This window comes from Candoia aspera, chromosome 1 (assembly GCF_035149785.1).
Source record: "Candoia aspera isolate rCanAsp1 chromosome 1, rCanAsp1.hap2, whole genome shotgun sequence".
In the NCBI taxonomy this organism is placed as follows: domain Eukaryota; kingdom Metazoa; phylum Chordata; class Lepidosauria; order Squamata; family Boidae; genus Candoia; species Candoia aspera.
The window spans coordinates 250,150,249-250,170,828 of NC_086153.1; the positions used below are offsets into that span (position 1 = coordinate 250,150,249).

At 42.8% G+C, this 20,580-nt stretch overlaps 1 protein-coding gene across 2 annotated transcripts in view; it reads right to left on the reverse strand.

The window, feature by feature from the left end:
• Positions 1 to 19,461, reverse strand: part of GALNT18 (polypeptide N-acetylgalactosaminyltransferase 18) — a 299,862-nt gene extending 280,401 nt beyond the window's left edge. For both annotated transcript variants that reach the window (XM_063289471.1, XM_063289470.1), the window contains exon 1: positions 18,733 to 19,461. In XM_063289471.1, the coding sequence (XP_063145541.1) occupies positions 18,733 to 18,967 (235 nt within the window). In that variant the 5' untranslated portion in view covers positions 18,968 to 19,461. The remainder of the gene's footprint in view (positions 1 to 18,732) is intronic.
• Between the last annotated feature and the right edge of the window lie 1,119 nt (positions 19,462 to 20,580).

Below are 20,580 nucleotides of genomic sequence, written 5' to 3' on the forward strand. Positions count from 1 at the left end.
ACAGAAGTTTGCAGCATTGTTCAGGAGGCGGCAACAAAATACATCCCAAAGAAAGAGAAAACCAAGAAGGCAAAATGGCTGTCTGCTGAGACACTAGAAGTAGCCCAAGAAAGAAGGAAAGCAAAAGGCAACAGTGATAGGGGGAGATATGCCCACTTAATTGCAAAATTCCAGAGGTTAGCCAGAAGAGATAAGGAATTATTTTTAAACAAGCAATGCGCAGAAGTGGAAGAAGACAATAGAATAGGAAGGACAAGAGACCTCTTCCAGAAAATTAGAAACATCGGAGGTAAATTCCAGGCAAAAATGGGTATGATCAAAAACAAAGAGGGCAAGGACCTAACAGAAGAAGAAGAGATCAAGAAAAGGTGGCAAGAATATACAGAAGACCTGTATAGGAAGGATAACAGTATCGGGGATAGTTTTGACGGTATGGTCAGGGAGCTAGAGCCAGACATCCTGAAGAGTGAGGTTGAGTGGGCCTTAAGAAGCATTGCTAATAAGAAGGCAGCAGGAGATGATGGCATCCCAGCTGAACTGTTCAAAATCTTACAAGATGATGCTGTCAAGGTAATGCATGCTATATGCCAGCAAATTTGGAAAACACAAGAATGGCCATCAGACTGGAAAAAATCAACTTATATCCCCATACCAAAAAAGGGAAACACTACAGAATGTTCAAACTATCGAACAGTGGCACTCATTTCACATGCCAGTAAGGTAATGCTCAAGATCCTTCAAGGTAGACTTCAGCAGTTCATGGAGCGAGAATTGCCAGATGTACAAGCTGGGTTTAGAAAAGGCAGAGGAACTAGAGACCAAATTGCCAATATCCACTGGATAATGGAAAAAGCCAGGGAGTTTCAGAAAAACATCTATTTCTGTTTGATTGACTATTCTAAAGCCTTTGACTGTGTGAACCATAACAAATTGTGGCAAGTTCTTAGTGGTATGGGGATACCAAGTCATCTTGTCTGCCTCCTGAAGAATCTGTATAACGACCAAGTAGCAACAGTAAGGACAGACCACGGAACAATGGACTGGTTTAAGATTAGGAAAGGAGTACAGCAGGGCTGTATACTCTCACCCTACCTATTCAACTTGTATGCAGAACACATCATGCTACGTGCTGGGCTTGAGGAATCCAAGGCTGGAGTTAAAATCTCTGGAAGAAACATTAACAATCTCAGATATGCAGATGATACCACTTTGATGGCTGAAAGTGAAGAGGAACTGAGGAGCCTTATGATGAAGGTGAAAGAAGAAAGTGCAAAAGCTGGCTTGCAGCTAAACCTCAAAAAAACCAAGATTATGGCAACCAGCTTGATTGATAACTGGCAAATAGAGGGAGAAAATGTAGAAGCAGTGAAAGACTTTGTATTTCTAGGTGCAAAGATTACTGCAGATGCTGACTGCAGTCAGGAAATCAGAAGACGCTTAATCCTTGGGAGAAGAGCAATGACAAATCTCGATAAAATAGTTAAGAGCAGAGACATCACACTGACAACAAAGGCCCGCATAGTTAAAGCAATGGTGTTCCCCGTAGTAACATATGGCTGCGAGAGCTGGGCCATAAGGAAGGCTGAGAGAAGGAAGATAGATGCTTTGGAATTGTGGTGTTGGAGGAAAATTCTGAGAGTGCCTTGGACTGCAAGAAGATCAAACCAGTCCATCCTCCAGGAAATAAAGCCAGACTGCTCACTTGAGGGAATGATATTAAAGGCAAAACTGAAATACTTTGGCCACATAATGAGAAGACAGGACACCCTGGAGAAGATGCTGATGCTAGGGAGAGTGGAGGGCAAAAGGAAGAGGGGCCGACCAAGGGCAAGATGGATGGATGATATTCTAGAGGTGACGGACTTGTCCCTGGGGGAGCTGGGGGTGTCGACGACCGACAGGAAGCTCTGGCGTGGGCTGGTCCATGAAGTCACGAAGAGTCAGAAGCGACTAAACGAATAAACAACAACAAAGCAACAGTGAGCCACTTCATCTACAATACTGCACACCAGACCTTCTCCCTCAATAACTCTTCATGATTTTTAAAGCATTTGCATTCAAAATACATATAGCATAAGATGTTCAAGAAAAACAGAGAAAGATATAGAAATATGACAACAAAATCAACCAAAGCCAACAGTTTGTTATTGGATCTTAGTTTAAATGCATGTTTGAATGGACAGCAGACCAAACATCCATCAAACCTAGAGTTTTTCCAAATCAGCATAGTTCAGATAAATACAGCTTTATGAACATTATGGCAAGAGCCAGACTGAACACAGGAGTCAGCAACCAATCAGGCCCAGCATTTTGGCAGTGCTGTCTTCATACTAAGCTAGTAAAACAATTGCACTCCAAGTAAGTTGTTACTTTTCCCACATGCCAACATTATGCTACATTTAATATCCAACTTCTACTCTTATTAAGAGTGACTTGCAACTTATAATTTTGCTGAAGTCCAGGCAACTGAATTTGGCAATTCTGACAGCCCTCTGCTTTTGAAAATGATTCTCTTTGAACCAAATCAGATATTAAGAGGAAATTAAATTATCATCTTCCCCCCTTTTGGAAATTATATAAGAAAGCGCTTGATCATTTTCCTAACATTTATTCTCCATTGTAAATATTTATTTGGGATATTTCTGAGGATAGTTTTAAAACCAGTTAGCTCGGCTAAGAGAGGTAGAACTCTGGGATACAATCATTTCAGAAGAACCAACAGATACGGAAGGAGCAAGGCATGCTCTTCTCTGAAAAGGTAAATAAATGTTTCCCATTTTTTTCAGCAAATGTAGAATGGATATGAAGCAATCAGAGAATCCCAAATTAGATATTGTGTCACCTGATCAGTTAACAAGAGGCAATGTTTTCTTTTTTGGAAGCATCAGTGTCTGCAGGGGGAAGTAAAAAAAATGGCAAGGTGTTGGTCATAGCAACATTATCAAATGCCATCTTTTGCACACACACACACACCCCAGTGCTGGTGCTTGGAAGGTATGTGGTAGGCATACTTGACCAGAGGACTATTAAGCAATTATGCTGCAGATACACAACTTAAGGTTCAGGGCCACATGAATCCCCAGAAAGCCTTGAGTCTAGTCCTCCCAGATCCTGAACAGTTGTTACTTAATCATTATTAATAATATGACTGAAGAGAAGAAGTCTGACTAGAAGTAATCACGTCAACCATTTGAAATGATAAATGCAGATCTAAAACTTGACTTGACTCACCCCTGCATCCACTGCTTTTTTTGAGGGTGGGCTCCTGGAACACCCTCATGTGGCCCTCAAGCCAGAAGGAGTTCTGCAACCTCTACCTAAGCCAATATTATTTTCTTTAAATTGAAATGAATTTCCTGTTAACAAAATCAGAATATATGCTCACACCTGGAATTGTGGTTTTTACGTTGAAAACCGTTTGCAAAGTGGACAGCCTACCTGGCCACCCCAGAAACATAATGGTATCTTAACCTGGCAGTGACTAAATCAAACAGTCACAGAGATGATAGGCAGACTTTCCAACAACTGATATTCCTCTGTTCATCAGAGGCCCTGCGAGAACTAAATGGAAGTTGCAAACATAAGGTTATTTAACAGAGTTAGAAGAGGAAGAACTACAAAAACATATTAAACATACGAAGCTGCACGTTTGCATTCTCCAACCTCTGACATACTTACAGATATTTATAGTTCCCTTAAACTGACCATATAAATATTTCAAGCTGATTTTAAGCCATCTACTCCTCCAGAATGTCTCCATTACATTATCCAATGACACTGGCAAATTGATCCTAACAGTATTACTAACGATACGATCTTGTGAAATCAATACAGCTCAGCTTCCAGTGTTATGTTTAGGAAAGGCTGTAAGATTTAATTTTTATGAACAGAAACCAAGAGGATTTAAGCATCCTAATTTTATGCAGAACTCCAGCATTCTAAGCAGATCCTCCACTTTTTTTCTCAGAAGTGAATCTCATCAAGGGAATTTAGGACTGCTGCCTATAAACACTCAACCCTTGATCCTGTTTACCCAAAGGTAAATCTGACAGAAGTCAGCTTCTCTTTTTAAAAAAATCAGCAGGACCAATATTTAAATTCAGGGGATAAAAATGTAATATGAACAAACCACCTTTAGATTTATTATGTTTACAATGACTACAGATTAAAAGTAGGTCTTAAGAGATGAGCACAGCAAGCACCATTTCCTGTGCTGTGTACTCATACACTTTATCTCATTATTGCTCCAGTTAATCAAACTGGATTTTCAGGCTTTTAAAACATCATAAATATCTGTGAAACAGATATCAATGGCCCACCATGCTAACTATCCCAATACTGTACCATCTTCTATACCAGAAAATAGTGTAAATTCCAGTCCACAGTGGTCCCTTGACACAAGGGTAGGGGGGAAAATTTGAATGTGCACAAATGCATGTCCAAAAGGCCTTTCCCATAGGCTGACAGAAGACCAGCTCCAGGGGCAGAGGTGGCTTTATAACAGATAAATCATTAATCCAATTGGACTGGATTGCACCATCTGCCTGAGTTCACACAATACATCATGATGTGTTTGGGTTCCCAGTTAGCATGATGTGCAAACCCAGCCTGGAAGGTTTTACATGCACAGTAAGTGCTTTACCAATGAACTGTAGCCCCATTCTTCTTCAAAATTAAAGCAATACCTACTTACCGTCTTGATATTGTCTCAGAACTATTAGCACCCAGGGCTTATCTTCCAGGAACATGGGATTATCTTGATCTAGAAGGAAGGAGCCACTGAACTAACCTTAACTGATGATACAGCACTTAAAGGTTATTCAAGAAGATATTCTTAGCATAGCCCAAATATGTTGCATTATAGTTCTCATCATCACCATACAGTGTGTCTGTTGCCCAAGCTGGATAGGTATGGTGGGAATTGTATTTCCACAACCCTGAAGGGCAAGAGGTTGAGATGGCTGTGCTAATATTTTTAGCAACCTTGAAAATAATCCTTTGCTCAGTGTTATTTGTTGCACTGCTTTTTGTATGTATAGCCTTAATATCTACAGCTAAAATATCATTAAGTTTTTGTGCCCTTAATCATCTCTGCAAAAAAGGAGGGAAGGATGTTTAGGGAAGAATTTTTATTCTTTTTAATATTAGGAGAGAGAATTGTCAGAAATGCACCATCTGCTTTTAGCAGATGGATTTCTATTTCATTACTTCAGATGAAGCAAAAAAGCTTTAATCAATACAATGAAGAAAAATGGCAAGGAATTACAATTTTTCTTTTTTAAAAAAAAATCAAAGACGTTCTAAGTTTTGTCCAACAAACAAAAATATATTGATATTAGAGTGCATAGAATTGCTGTGACTTCAATTGCTTTTCTTTAAAGACATGCTGTTTAACCCTATCTCACAATATGACCATTTTTCTTGTTGTTCTTCAAATTGTTTAGCAATCTTATCCCCAAACATTCACCCATTTACTTAATTATGAGCAAAAGAACCATCGAGCATAAACAGAATAAACTATCAAGTACAATCTAGTTTGTCTGGTTTTGACTTAGCATGTTTGGTAAATCCAGCTGCTACAATTTATAAACCATGGTTTATGGCTTAAAATGCTCTATAAACCCTTGTATTAATGTGTTATTAAAATGCCACAGTTATACAAAACATGGCTTAGTGGGTATGTGAAACAAGGCACTGCATTATAAAAAGAGAAGATTCCATGCCTTGCCCAACTTGAGACATGATCAAATGACAGCATATTTTGGCTGACAATAACTTCCAAATTTTGGCCTAAAACTTAATCAGAGGTATTTTGCCTCTGCTATCGCTGGGAAAAATTGAAAGAAGCTAATCCTTGTTTTAGAGAGTTGTCCAAAGCATGATATTTAATAAGATATTTTCCTCAATTCATTTTTATTTTTTTCATAGCTTTCACTGATGCCTTAGACTGTTGCTGGTCTGTTGTGTTAGCATATGATTTTACTATTATTAGGAAGCAAAAGGTGAGTTGTAGGCAAAGAAGGGCATGGGACTATGTCCAGGTGGTATCACTCTACCTCTTCAATGCAGCAGAATAAACAGGGAACCAACTTAGCATTCCCAACTTCTGAACCAGCCCACCTATGTTGGTTATGCCATCCCTATGCAGCCATTAGCAGATAATAAAATCTAGGTTTCCAGAAATGTTTCCATATGCTGCTTTCTGCATAACAAACAGTGGTTAAAGGCAAAGAAGCTAGCTAGAGTAATTTTAAGAGGAGGGTCTCCCCCACTCCTTGTTCACTTACCAACCCAATTTATTTAAGAATTGCTAAAGGAATTATGCAATCTGAATTTACATTGCTTCTGTATTCCCTGAATATGCTGAATGTACTACTATTTGTAAAACATTGCTAAGGGTACCAACTGGTTAGTTTACTGTGCGTAGGCAGAGTCTCAAGGATATTTTAATGCTAAAGAGAGAACAGGACCCACCCTTTTTTACTGGACTGCCAGATCTTCTCACATGTCTGTGGCAAGTTATGACTTGATGAACTAGCTAAAAAGCTTTGAAAACTATGTTGTCTGTGTACCAGGTGGTTCATTATGCTAGATTAATGCTTCATAGATCTTCATTACATTGCTATTAAAAGCACAGTATGCAACAAAAAAGATAAAGTGCACTATGTAACAAAAACTTAAACAATGCTCACCTAAATATACTCTGTTATTTAGTGTTAATCTACTCATACTCAGAAAGAGAGTCTAAATTCACATGATACATTAAACCACAAACTTTTTTGTTGTTTATTCATTCAGTCGCTTCTGACTCTTCGTGACTTCATAGACCAGCCCACGCCAGAGCTTCCTGTAGGTTGTCAACACCCCCAGCTCCCCCAGGGACAAGTCCGTCACCTCTAGAATATCATCTATCCAACTTGCCCTTGGTCGGCCCCTCTTCCTTTTGCCTTCCACTTTCCCTAGCATCAGCACCTTCTCCAGGGTGTCCTGTCTTCTCATTATGTGGCCAAAGTATTTCGGTTTTGCCTTTAATATCATTCCCTCAAGTGAGCAGTCTGGCTTTATTTCCTGGAGGATGGACTGGTTTGATCTTTTTGCAGTCCAAGGCACTCTCAGAATTTTCCTCCAACACCACAGATCCAAAGCATCTACCTTCCTTCTCTCAGCCTTCCTTATGGTCCAGCTCTCGCAGCCATATGTTACTACTGGGAATACCACTGCTTTGACTATGCGGACCTTTGTTGTCAGTGTGATGTCTCTGCTCTTAACTATTTTATTGAGATTTGTCATTGCTCTTCTCTCAAGGATTAAGCGTCTTCTGATTTCCTGACTGCAGTCAGCATCTGCAGTAATCTTTGCACCTAGAAATACAAAGTCTTTCACTGCCTCTACATTTTCTCCCTCTATTTGCCAGTTATCAATCAAGCTGGTTATCATAATCTTGGTTTTTTTGAAGTTTAACTGAAAGCCAGCTTTTGCACTTTCTTCTTTCAACTTCATCATAAGGCTCCTCAGTTCCTCTTCGCTTTCAGCCATCAAAGTGGTATCATCTGCATATCTGAGATGGTTAATGTTTCTTCCAGAGATTTTAACTCCAGCCTTGGATTCCTCAAGCCCAGCACGTAGCATGATGTGTTCTGCATACAAGTTGAATAGGTAGGGTGAGAGTATACAGCCCTGCCATACTCCTTTCCCAATCTTAAACCAGTCCGTTGTTCCGTGGTCTGTTCTTACTATTGCTACTTGGTCGTTATAGAGATTCTTCAGGAGGCATACAAGATGACTTGGTATCCCCATACCACTAAGAACTTGCCACAATTTGTTATGGTCCACACAGTCAAAGGCTTTAGAATAGTCAATAAAACCACAAACTAACTAGCCACATTTTAGATTAATAAATTATGTTTAAAGTTCAAAGTGTTGTGCAAACTCAAAATTGGCTTAACAAATCACAATTCAGCAAACTGGGTTAGTGTGACATGCAAACACAGTGAGAAATCACTGCAATTATGCTTTTGGGGTTTTTACTACTCAAGGGTCCATTGTTAAATACTAGCACAGGAAAATATTCATCCAATATTCAAAATAAATATCTGTCCAATATTCAAAACCTGATCAAAAACATCAGCCAAAAAATGGGTAATTACCTTTCTGAGAACTATATGAAATTTCAATGTGCATTATTTACTAATTAAAATTACTTTTAGATCCATGTTTCTCCATGTAAGTCAATCATCCTAAAGGAACTTCCAATTGTCAGAAAACAAACCACTGAATATGAATTAGAAACTAAGTTTGTCATTATTCAGATTAGAATGGAAACACACCAGAGTTCTCAGTGCATATGTAGCATGAGGCAAACCACAGACAAAACTGAGTTTGTTTAATCTTACTGGCAGGAGGAACCCACTTGTAGCAGTAGTGTTCATTCATGATTAATCAGCATTTGTTAGCAAACCTGTTAGGATTTAATAGTTGCCACTTAATTTATTTAGGCTGTCATGTTCTAACAAGACCAGTTATTTGGAACAAACAGATTCAGATAAAGACAAAGAGGGCTAGACAAGGAGAGCAGCTCAAAGAAAATGTACCTTTTTCTCTCAAATTTTCCCATAAACGTAACATAGAAACACTGAAAATCCGAGGGAACACTGAAGTAGTAATTCCTTCCTTGAATAAAATCATACAACCAATGTGCATTTTAAAGCCGCACATCTCTCAAACTTGCCAGCTGGCTAAAAGTATGTATAATAGTTACCTTAACAGGTGAGCAGAGTGCCAGTTTGGTATAATGGTAAGGCACCAGGCTAAAAACGGGGAGACTGTGAGGCATGAAAACCAACTGGGTGACTTTGGGCCAGTCTTTCTCTCTCAGCCCTGGGAAGGAGGCCATGGCGAACCACTTCCGAAAAACCTTGCCACGAAAACCGCAGGGGCTAGTCCAGGCAGTCACCAGGAGTCATCACTGACTCAAAGGCACACACATACACAACAGGTGAGCATAGCTTGCATACTCTGACAGAGAGCCCTTCTACACTTACTCAGTGAATCAACACTAAAAGATTTTTATGTCACTATAGTACAGATACCTTTAATTTCACATCCCTACAGGTAGGTATTAACATTTAGATTCCATTACTGCATCTGCAACAAAAAGGCAATTTATTTTAAAGATAATTTATTTCACTGGCAGGCGCTCCTCTGTCATAGTGAAATCCATCAGATTCTAAAGTGAGTATCTTTGCCTGGATCATGCCTCAACTTATTAAAGGAAACCTTGGTCTGTCCATTTGCCTAAAAAAATGCTGAAGTGTGAGGTATAGGGAAAGAGAAGACCTTTAAGCTATTTTACATCTTTAGAATGTTAAAAAATTCCCTCATAAGTAAAAGCTCTAACTCAGGTTGTAAACTTCACTTGACATTCTAGTTTTGTTGCCAAAAGTAAAAACAGACTAATACTGCATGGAGAACAAATAAACTTGAAGAAACTCAACCAGGACTGTTTTCCAGTTCATATCTTAGACAGCCTGTTATCCAAGTCATTCTAAGTTCATATACAAAACAATTGCAACATTTTATCACTCATAAAAGGATGCTTCACAAATGGATCAACCTAATGTTTATTTTATTTGTATACTGTTGTTAATGTGCACTTCCAGAGAATACAAGGGGACAGGTATTCCTTAGGCTTTTACAAATCCAACATTTGACACAAGAAATATAACAAGGAAAGCAGATGTGAATGGAGGCAAAGAAATAATACACCATCAAGACAGTTAAATATCCTTAATCTTAGTTACAGAATCAGTGACAGAGAACATGAGAAATAGGGGAATCTGCTAAAGGCTTCATGGGAAAAAAGGTAGACTCTGAAAAAACAGTAGCATCTCACAGACCCTTTGAGAGGGCAGGTGATATTTTGGATGGGGAAGATCACAGTTGGAATATATAGGAATACAAGTGCAGGTTCCCTCAAGACAAGGTGACCTTTGTCAACCTCCTGATTTCCTAAAATCCACCAGCCCACTGGGAAGGCTGAGAAGCAGCATCAACAGTCTTTGAAAGAAAGGCTGGCTTTGACCTCACTCTATCCACAATGGCCATCATGGGAGACTGGAAAATGAGAAATGACAATGGTGGAGTAGAGAAATCAGCATTCTTAGTAGTATTAGGAAAACATTGGAACTTTCCAATTATGCTAGTCCAGCCACCTCGTATTGAGGGATAATTAATTTCATAGATTTTGCATCACGTTGATTTTGTATCACTGGAACTGGACTCTCCTCTTTTTCTTATACACTCTAATTTGTATCTAACAGAATTGTTATTGCCTTCTTGCAAAACAGATTTACATCTTGTTTTAACATTTGCACACACCATTTATTAATGTGTTCAAGTAGTCTTGACTTCTTTTCAAGCTCACAACTTGGGTGCCTGATTATCTTCTCCTTTCTCCTTATGTGTACAAGATGACGTATTACTTTAACTGTAATATTTTTAAAATAGGTAAAAGTGGGGAAGGTTAACGCAAACTAAAACAATAGTTTACAGTTGCCAGTAAAATACATTTCATTGTGTGATACCATGCACTAAGCCTATTTCTTTGCCCACATAATATATATAATAAAATAATTTCTTTTTGGCAACTGATATTACTAACTTCTGTTTGAAATCAAAATATATAAGGATATGATATCTCCTTTCAGTTAACCCTGATTTTCTTTTATTTTAAAAAATAGCTATTTAAAACATGGGCAGATAATTAATGTCAAATTCATTCATTACTATGGATTTAAGCTGTTGACACTTGTGAATAATTTCACTTTGGTTGCCTCCATAGGTCCACTGATGATGATCTCCTCTTCCTCCTCCCATATTCATATAGGAACTGTTTTTAAATTAAGATAAAATATTTTTCACTTTTACATGAGAATTAAAAAAAGGTACAGACTAGGTTCACACATCACACTAACTCTGAGGGACCGCTCCTCTCCAATTACATCTACATCAGGTCCGGAAGGAGCAGCATACTCTGGGTCCTGTCAGCCAAGGGGTACCATCTGACGGGTGCCATCTGAAAGGGCCCAGGAGGAGAACCTTTCCTATCATGGCTCCCTCATTCTGGAACATCATCCCCCTGGAGATCAAAGTGGCCTCAGCACTGCTGGCTTTTCACAAGCCCTGAAAACATGGTTTTGCCAACAGTCATGAGGACCCAGGAGTCTGGTAGGTTCCTGTGCTGTATTGACTGTTATGGATAGATGTGCTCACCTTGACTGTGAATTTTGAATTTTGTGATATGGTTTTTATGGTCCATACTATTTTTATTGTTTTAAATTGTTGTATTGTTTGCTGTTTAAAATTGTTTGTGAGCTGCCCAGAATCATATATTAAGATGAGCTACTATATAACTTTGATTAATAAATAAACCTATTAACTATGTTTCACAAACCTTATTAGCAGGGTTGAAGCAACTCACCTCACCTCACTGATATTGGATATTTGAATCCTTGGGTATTTATGTTTTTTTCCCCAGTGTGGTAGTTTAATAGTCCCTTTGTTATTGGTTTTCTGGTTTTCTGTTTGTTTTTTCTTTTCATTTTGCTTAGCTTTAATGTAATGTATATTGCTTAGAGGCACTTTGGCAATTGAGGTGGCTTACAAACCAATTATATAAAGAAATATCCTCAGCCAAAATCCAACCGACTACATCATGGCTTTACCTGATAATGGGAATCCATCCATAGTACCTACTCAATGTAGAGCTTCTCAACCTCAAGTCATGATGCCAGGAGGTGGCAAGCAAATTTGTTTTTTTGGGTTATTCTCTCCCCTCAGCTGCTTTTTCCACTTTCTGTCCTTCTCATTCTTTCCCTGACTGAACAAGCAACAGCTATGTCCCAGCAGCAATGGTGGCAGCAGAGTCAGAAAGAAGGTAACTAAGAGGTGGGGGGGTGGGGGTGGGGGTGGGATTTTATTCCATAGTGTACACAAGCCTGATAGCTCCATCCAAGCTAAGCAGAAAGCAATCTCTAACAGGATTCCAGGCAGGGGAATATGCAGCTTGGGTAAAAAAAAAAATCAGATGTTAGCTGTAGTGACCAACCAACTATGCCAAGCTTTCTTGCACCGCACAGAAGGACCAAAGCTGGACCACCCTCAAGGGCAAGTCATTCTTCAAGGTGGAAGTCCAGGAAAACAAGTGGAAAAGAGTTTATTTTTTAAACAGTTTTAAATTATTTTAAGATACTCTACACTGATTCAGTAAGCACAACTTTGTTGGATAGTTTGGAAGCTGCTACAATGACCTTTGGTTAACTCTGATATCTCTGCCTTAAAAAAGGTACAAACATTATTTTTTAAGTATTGCAGTGAAACCCTTGGCAAGGGTAATATACCCTAATGAATCTATCATTCCTGCTATTTTCATACATTTTTGTTCCACAATGAAGCAGATGTAAGTGTTTTGATACTTCCTCATTCTAACCTATGGATAATTCAAAACAAACAAAATATTGAAAAGTCTTTGGCTTGCCCTTAAATATCAAAGGTATTCCAATCAAATCATGCCTTCTCCAACTCCCAAATCTCCACTCTGACTTAAATGAAGTCCAGTTCAATTTGCATAGGCCTACTGAAAACAGCTATCAATAACCTTGTAAGTTCGACAAAAAAGAAAAGAAAAGCCAAAGCAAATTACCCATTAATTCCCTAGATCAGTCTTCCCTAAATCACTGCTCTCCAGGTGAATTCCTAACCACCATGTTGGAAAGGCATCATTTTACTGGCTAGTCTAAAGAGCTATAAACGGGTTGCTATCTCTTAGCTTTAGCTCTAGTAATGTTATGGAAGTCATGGCCCTATAAGGTAGTCAACTCTTATAACACCCGTCATACAAATAGCAAGGCTGAAGCCAATATACAGTAGCTGGTCTACAGATGGGATTGCACAGCTCCCTAAACTGAAACCAACCAAACGTGATTTGGGATATTGTGTGAACCTAGTCATTGTTGCTTGCAATTTATTGTGTGGTGTGAACCATTGTATTTTTATTTATTTTTATTTATTTATTTATCCAATTTGTCCCCGCCCATCTCCTCCCATCGGGGGACTCTGGGCGGTTTACAACAATCAATTAACGATCGGGTGGGACAATAATAAAATATACAGTATAAAATTACAATAATAAATAATATAAATAAAAGTAAAGATAAAAAGTCCAAGTGGTGAAAGAATCTAAAAACAGTCCAAGTTTGGGAGGACTGGTCTATAGCAGCCATCCCCATGTAGATCTATTCTCCTCTCCGCCCCAAGCGAGGCGGCATAACCAGGTCTTCAGACTCCTCTGAAAGGCCAGGAGCAATGGGGCCAATCTCACCTCCGGGGGCAGCATGTTCCACAGGGCGGGAGCTACTGCAGAGAAGGCCTGCTTCCTGGACCTCGCCAAATGGAGTTGTCTTAAAGACGGGGTCCGCAGCAGGCCCTCTCTGCACGATCGGGTGGGACGGGCTGATGTAATGGGGAAGAGGCAGTCCCTCAGGTAATCTGGCCCCATGCCATGTAGGGCTTTAAAGGTAATAAACAACACCTTGAATTGGACCTGGAAGCAAACTGGTACCCAATGCAGCTCGTGCAGCAGCGGTGTTACATGTGCCCTTCTGGGGGCACCAAAAACAGCTCGTGCGGCTGCATTCTGGACCAGCTGAAACTTCCGGATACTTTTCAAGGGTAGCCCCATGTAGAGTACATTGCAATAGTCTATATGAGAGATAACAAGGGTATGAGTGACTTTTCGAAGGGCCTCCCGATCCAGGAAGGGGCGAAACTGGTGCACAGCACATAGCTGCACAAAGGCTCTCCTGGCCACGGCTGCCACATGCTCTTCGAGCAGGAGCCGTGAGTCCAGGAGGACACCCAAGGTACGCACCGGGTCTGTCTGGGGCAGTGCAACCCCATCCAGAACCAGAGATGTTAATGTCCCAGATACGGAAGAACCATTAACCCACAGCCACTCGGTCTTACCAGGGTTCAGTTGAAGCCTGTTGTTCCCCATCCAGGCCCCCAGAGCCCCCAGACACTCAGAGAGGGTAGTCACGGCATCACTTACTTCACCTGGGATGGAGATGTACAATTGAGTATCATCAGCATACGGATGATACCTCATCCCATGGTGATGGATGATCTCGCCCAGCGGTTTCATGTAGATGTTAAAAAGGAGAGGGGAGAGTACTGATCCCTGCGGCACCCCACAAAGGGGCCGTGGGGCCAATCTCTCCTCCCCTATCAACACCGATTGGGACCGGCCCTGGAGGAAGGAGGTGAACCAGCGTAAAACACGCCACCCACCCCCAACTCCGAGCCGCCCCAAAAGGATACCATGGTCGATGGTATCAAAAGCCGCTGAGAGATCAAGGAGAGTGAGGATGGATGCACTGCCACCATCCCGCTCCTGCCAGAGATCATCCATAAGTGTGACCAATGCCGTTTCTGTCCCATAACCGGGCCTGAAATCTGACTAAAAGGGGTCTAGATAATCCGTTCCCTCCAGGACCCTCTGGAGCTGCAAAGCCACCACTTTCTCAGTGGGAGACTGGATGAAAATTGTCCAGAACAGTAGGGTCAAGCGATGGCTTCTTGAGTAGGGGGTGCTCCAACGCCTCTTTAAAGGTAGCCAGGAACACCCCCTCTCCCAAGGATGTATTAACCATTGCATGGACCCAACCATATGTCACCTCCCGGGCTGCTTTTGCTAGCCAGGAGGGGCACGGGTCTAGATGGCACGTGGTGGCATTTACTGTCCGTAGGATCCTGTCCACTTCCTCAGGTCCAACAGGATCAAACTGCTCCCAGATAACTGGGTAAGCCAGTTCCCCTGGTATCTCTCCAGACCAAGCCTCACGCCTGGAATCTAACTTGGAGTGGATCCGAGCGATTTTGTCCTGCAGATGCTCAGCAAATTCCTCTGCACGGCCCTGTAGGTGGGTCACCAAACCCACCTTCCTCAAAAGGGATCGAGTGATCTTAAACAGGGCCGTTGAGCGGCATTCTGTGGACACAATAAGAGTGGAGAAGTATTGATGTTTCTAGGCGTATCTTAATCCTCTTCAGAACCCTCAACTCCTCCGTAAACCACGGGGAGTGCCGGGTTCGATGGGACAAGAGAGGCCGCACAGGCGCAATCCTGTCCAAGGCCCCAGCCACCTCCCTATTCCAGGCTGCAGCTAGGGCCTCCACTGGACCGTGCAGCAGATCACCGGGTATAACCCCCAGTTCCCTCTGAAACCCTGCCGGGTCCATCAGTAGCCGGGGGCAGACCAATCAAGTAGGTCCTGCCTCCCTGAGGAGGGGGGTGGCATAAGAGAATCTCAGGGCCACCAGGGTGTGGTCTGACCATGACAAAGGGGACAGCTGTAACTCTCCCCTCAGATCACATTGCCACTGCTCTGACAAGAAAACCAAGCCCGGGGTGAGGCCACTGTCTCAAGTTGGGTCCTGAATTATCTGGGACAGGCCCATGGCTGCCATGGTAGCCATGAACTCCCGAGCCACCTCTAAGGCATGCCCCAGGGATGGCAGGTTGAAGTCCCCCAGAACCATGAGCCTGGGGAACTCCACTGCCAGCCCCGAGATGGCCTCGAGCAGCTCAGGCAGGGAGGTTGCCACACAGCAGGGAGGCTGGTACAGTAGCAATACTCCCAACTGTTCTTGGGAACCCAACTTGAAAAACAGGGTCTCACAACCAGCCACTCGCAGAGCAGCGCCCCTGAAGGCCACAAGAGACTCTTGAATTACAACATCCACTAAAGTTTATTTAGTAAACCATTTTTTTAGCAAGTGATGGCCTACAGTTATAGCTATTTAACAATAAAAAATTAGAGTATTTGAAGTTCATCCACTTAGTCACACCACAGTGTTATCTCTCTTGATTTAATTTAAAAAATTACTTGACATTCAGCTAATCATTTAGTGCTGAAATTAATTTTGCAATTCTCTCTTAAGGAGACACATTTTAACAGAAATTTCGATGAAAGGAACTGGTGACTTACACAGTCATCAAATACAGTATCTGAATTCCAACCCAAGCTTGTCCAGTCATTAGTTAATTTACATTCAGAATTTCAGGCCAAGAGCAGCATGACTGTTGCTCTGAGATCTTTGCATATTTATTTAGGACTAATCCCAATAAATATATGTTTTATTTTCCTACATTTCCAATAGCACATAGCTTATAAGGTGTCCTCATGTGTCAGGGCACTTCTGAGATTTTGGCTAGAGTTCTCAGCCTTGTTGCCCAAGATTCTTTAACATCTGAGAGTTTGAGCTGAAGACCTTACATGCAAAGCACATTTTCTATCTTGGAGTCTGTCCCACCTCTGCACCTACGAGGTATCACAAACCATGACTTCAGCTTGTGCTGCTGAATAAAGGCCAGGCCAACAGTGGAAGAAAACTATTTGTGAACTTGGGCACCTCACTTCTTTTAAGCTTGGAGTCCTACACTTACACATTATTACCATCCAGTAAGCCCTACTCAGCACAGTAAGATCTTCTTCCAAACAACCATAACTGGAATACAAAAATCCTACTTACAGTAGGCATAACATGTCATTAGCATAATTTCTGTAACAAGGCTGCATTTCTCCTTTACCACATAAATTTCAGGATTCCAGAAAAATATGGACCATATCAAAAAAAGTTTAGAACTGCCTTATACTAATATTATTCTACCTCCTGAAAAAGAAATGGCTTTGTACAGGTATAGCCATGAAATAGACAGTAAGGGAAGAAATCTGCACTGTATGATTCTCTTCACACTCATACATAACACCATGGAATCAGCAGGACTTCAGAAAGCCTCCTTTATACACAGACATCTTGCTCATGAATGTGTGCTGTGTGTGCCTTTAGCATATTTCCACTGAAGTTCATGCTTTTAACTGGAGCATTCTGTCCTACTGGCAAAATACATTTAGCAGAAAAGAAATCTGTTTACCAGCCGTAGCGAACTAGCCAAGTTCTGTCTGGCTGGATAAAGGAGATGAATACTGCAGGACATCAGCCCAAGTGGCTGCTAATTGAAGTTATCAAACATTCCTTAATTTTAAGAATAGACCTTTTTTTCCCCTAGACTTCACAATTCCAAAACTCAGGATGGACATGCCCATTGGGATTGCCCAACTGACAAAACTCTGCACACCTAATAATGGAACATGGTCTCTTTATCTGATTAAAACTGTGTAAAATATTGAGAAACAAAAGCACTGTAGAATCTGAAAACATGCCAAGGGCTTCCCCTCCAGGAAATCCATAAGGAAAATGAATGGGGGAGGGGAAGACAGAAATAATTTAACTCCTACTTGGCCATGAGCCCTTAAATCATTTGGAAGGCATGTGGTTCCCACCGCCTCTCCATCAAAGAGGTAAACAAAGAATATATATTATGCCTTCTGTAATCAATAATATATTAAGAGGCTAATAGCATATTAAGAAGCAAAAGAGAGGACGTAGGTCCAGAACCACATCTGGCAAAGGAAATTATATTTCCTATCCTTCCCCAACTCAACATCCCTTTCTAAGGGAGAAGCAGTCAAACAGCAACAAAATTAAAATGCCATTACACAGATTGAGAATAATCTCAGATTGTCTTCCCAAGCGATCTTCCCGATCAGAGCAGAAGGAAACAAAACGCCGAAATAAATTGCAATCGATATATAAAGGCAATTAACACAACTAGGCCAAGCTCTCAGGAGCAGCGATGGGGAGGGGGGTGGGGGCGTGAACGCGACAGAGAAAAATAGCCATAGCACAACCCGAAGTGATGGGGGAATGGAACTAGGATCCGATGCTAATCGGATGCCACCGATTCCTGCAGATCCTCCCAGAGAAGATCTCCCAATATCTCCTTGCCAGGGCAACTTCAACAGGCTCGAGAGCAGGCTTTTTACAGCAACGGTCGCAGCGAAAGCCCAACCCACCGGTTGAGGCGATGCTGCGAATCGGGCGCCGCGAATCGGGCTAGACCCCCACAGGATCGGACTCCTGATCGAGCAAGGCTCCCCATCCTCTTCGCTCCCTCGGGCGAAACTGCCTGCCGGTGCTGTCAAGTGCCAGATTACCCACAGCCACAGGCAGAGCTTCTGGCTGGAAGGCATCTGCCGCTTCTTCGCAGTCGCCGGCTCCCGGGAAAAGGCGGGAAAGGGGAGGGGGGCACCACTAAACAGCCTCCTCCAGAAACTGCCTGCCGCCCGTTCGCTCATCCAAGGCTTCAAGCCAAGCCCCTCTGTAATCTTCAGAACTGGCGGCGGCAATATTATCAAGCAGCGGAGGAAGGAAGCAAGCGGTGGGCGCTGCCCCCTACCAGCTCGGCTTCTCGCTCCAGCCAGCCAGGCAGCCTACCCGGCGGCACCAAGCGGCTAGCTGAGAGGGGAGGCAGCCAAGCAGCGGGAACTTTCGCCCGATCAAGGAGAGCCGTCTTAACAAAGCTCCCGATTCTTCTCCTAAACAAATCTCTTTTCTCTTGACTACCCCCCCACCACATCCTCCCCTCGGACCAGAGTCCACCATCCCGCCTATGGCAGCAGGAATATGACCTCAAAAACACCCATGATCCAGATAAATGGAACCCGTGCCAGGCTTGTTTTAAAAAAGGGGGTTGGGGGAGACCTGGGAAATAGGGAAGAAAAAGAGGATCTGCCGAAGGAGAGACGCGGGACTGCGGAAGCGAGAGAGTACCTTGGATGTGCTGCTTGATGACACTTTCCAAATGGTCCAGCCTTTCTATAATCCTTAGAGTGTCTCCTTTGTCTTCCTCTAACTTTTTCTCCGAGATCGGCTCCTGAACTTTCACAGAAACCGTGGCAATGTAGTTGGTTACCCAGCCCACGTAGAGCAAGCAGATGATGTTAGTCATTCCACTGAGAATCACGCATGTGGACACTAAAGTTTTGGTTTTCCTGTTGCAAACCATTCTGAGATCCCTCCATATAGCTCCAACGAAACCTGGTGCTCCGGTACAGTAGAAGAAGAGGGTGGGAGAAGAGCGGCGGCGGCAAGAAAGTCAATAAATAGGTGCGTAATTAATACCCTCCCCTCACTTTCTGCAAACAGGGAAGAGGGTCCATCCTCAAGGAAGCGAATTTCCATCTACATCGTGACCTGTTCCGCAGACAAGGAACATTTCTCACCCACTCAAAAGCAAAGCCGGAGGGCGAGAGCTTGACTTGTCTGCTGGGATCTCCCCGCTGGAACCATTCAAATAAAAACCAACGGGAGAAGCAGAAACTTTGCCTCCAAAGCTTTGTCCGCTCCCAGGCTGGGCTGCTTCCCTCGGTCAGCCTTACTCCAGAGTGCGCACGAGGAGAGAGATGCGATGTCAGGTGCCCAAGTGTTGCAAAACTTTCTTCGCCGCCGCGCTGCCTCACGCAGCTCGCAGCAGCCGCCGCTCCTCAGCCGCCCCTTAGAAGCCGCAAGCAGGCGAGTCGGGTGTGTACGGGGGCGGATTGACAAGCCTCTCGTCCAATAAAGAGGAGGTGCTGGCCCAGAGTTCCGCGGCATCGCCGAGCTGTTGGCCAACGGGGACCTAGGAGAGGAGAGCTTCGTTAGAGGCCCACCTGCTCTCCGCTCCGGCTTTCTTGCTCGTCAGGCTCGCGCTTGCCGAAGGCTGTTGTGTCGGTGTGTGTCGGCAGCTGCCGGGGAACTCGACCCGGCGGGGACCTGCAATGGAGTTCAAGGCAGGTAGCGAAAGTTGCGTGGCGTGGTGAGTTCCAAAGGCAAAGCCAGTTTATCAGGTCTCGTTTTCCCTCAGTCTGTATTCTTCACCCTTTTACCGCTCGCTGTTACCATCTCTTCCTGTTTATTATCAGCCCCCCACAATACCGGGATTAGTTCTGCAAGGTGCTTTACAGCCGTTTCCTTTTATGGTCTAGTAGATTATGAATGGTCTAGTAGGTTATGAATGATCAAAGAGAGCCTTACCCTTACCGGGACAAAAACCAACGCCGCCTCCTTCGCGCCTGTAAGCGCCTGGTTTCTTGACTCCCAAGTGTTCGGTAGCTCCCATAAGCTGGTCTGCGGTGTTAGGCGTTGTGAATTGCTAGCAATAACTATAGAGTCACCGGAGAAAAGATTTTATTAGGAGCTGTCCTAGCTTGCTATTTTTACTGTAAGAAAAAGGAGGAATTGTTTTTGCGCTCACCCCCATGCCAGACCTGTGTATCAGCTCCATCATCAGATTCTGGGTTCTGTAATGTTCCATTTTACATGTATGGAATTAAGGTTGCTGAACCTTCCTGAAACGTATAAAAAGCAGGATTTGCTGAAAGCAACCTAAATTGTGCCTCTCCCATGCTGTAATAGTGTAAAATTAAGCCAGATCAAATTGTAGTCAGGGCTCCCATCAGGTGTTCTGGAATGGCAACGATACTGGCCAGGTGTTTTGGCAAGGAGCCCCAGGTATGACAAGGAGCTGGCGTATCCCTGAGCAGCCTCTTCTGTGACGTTGCCCTTTGGGTTGTTGCAGGAGCCACTCATGAGACCCAGGGCCCATTATCCCCTGCTTGAAGTTCATGGATTATGTATGGT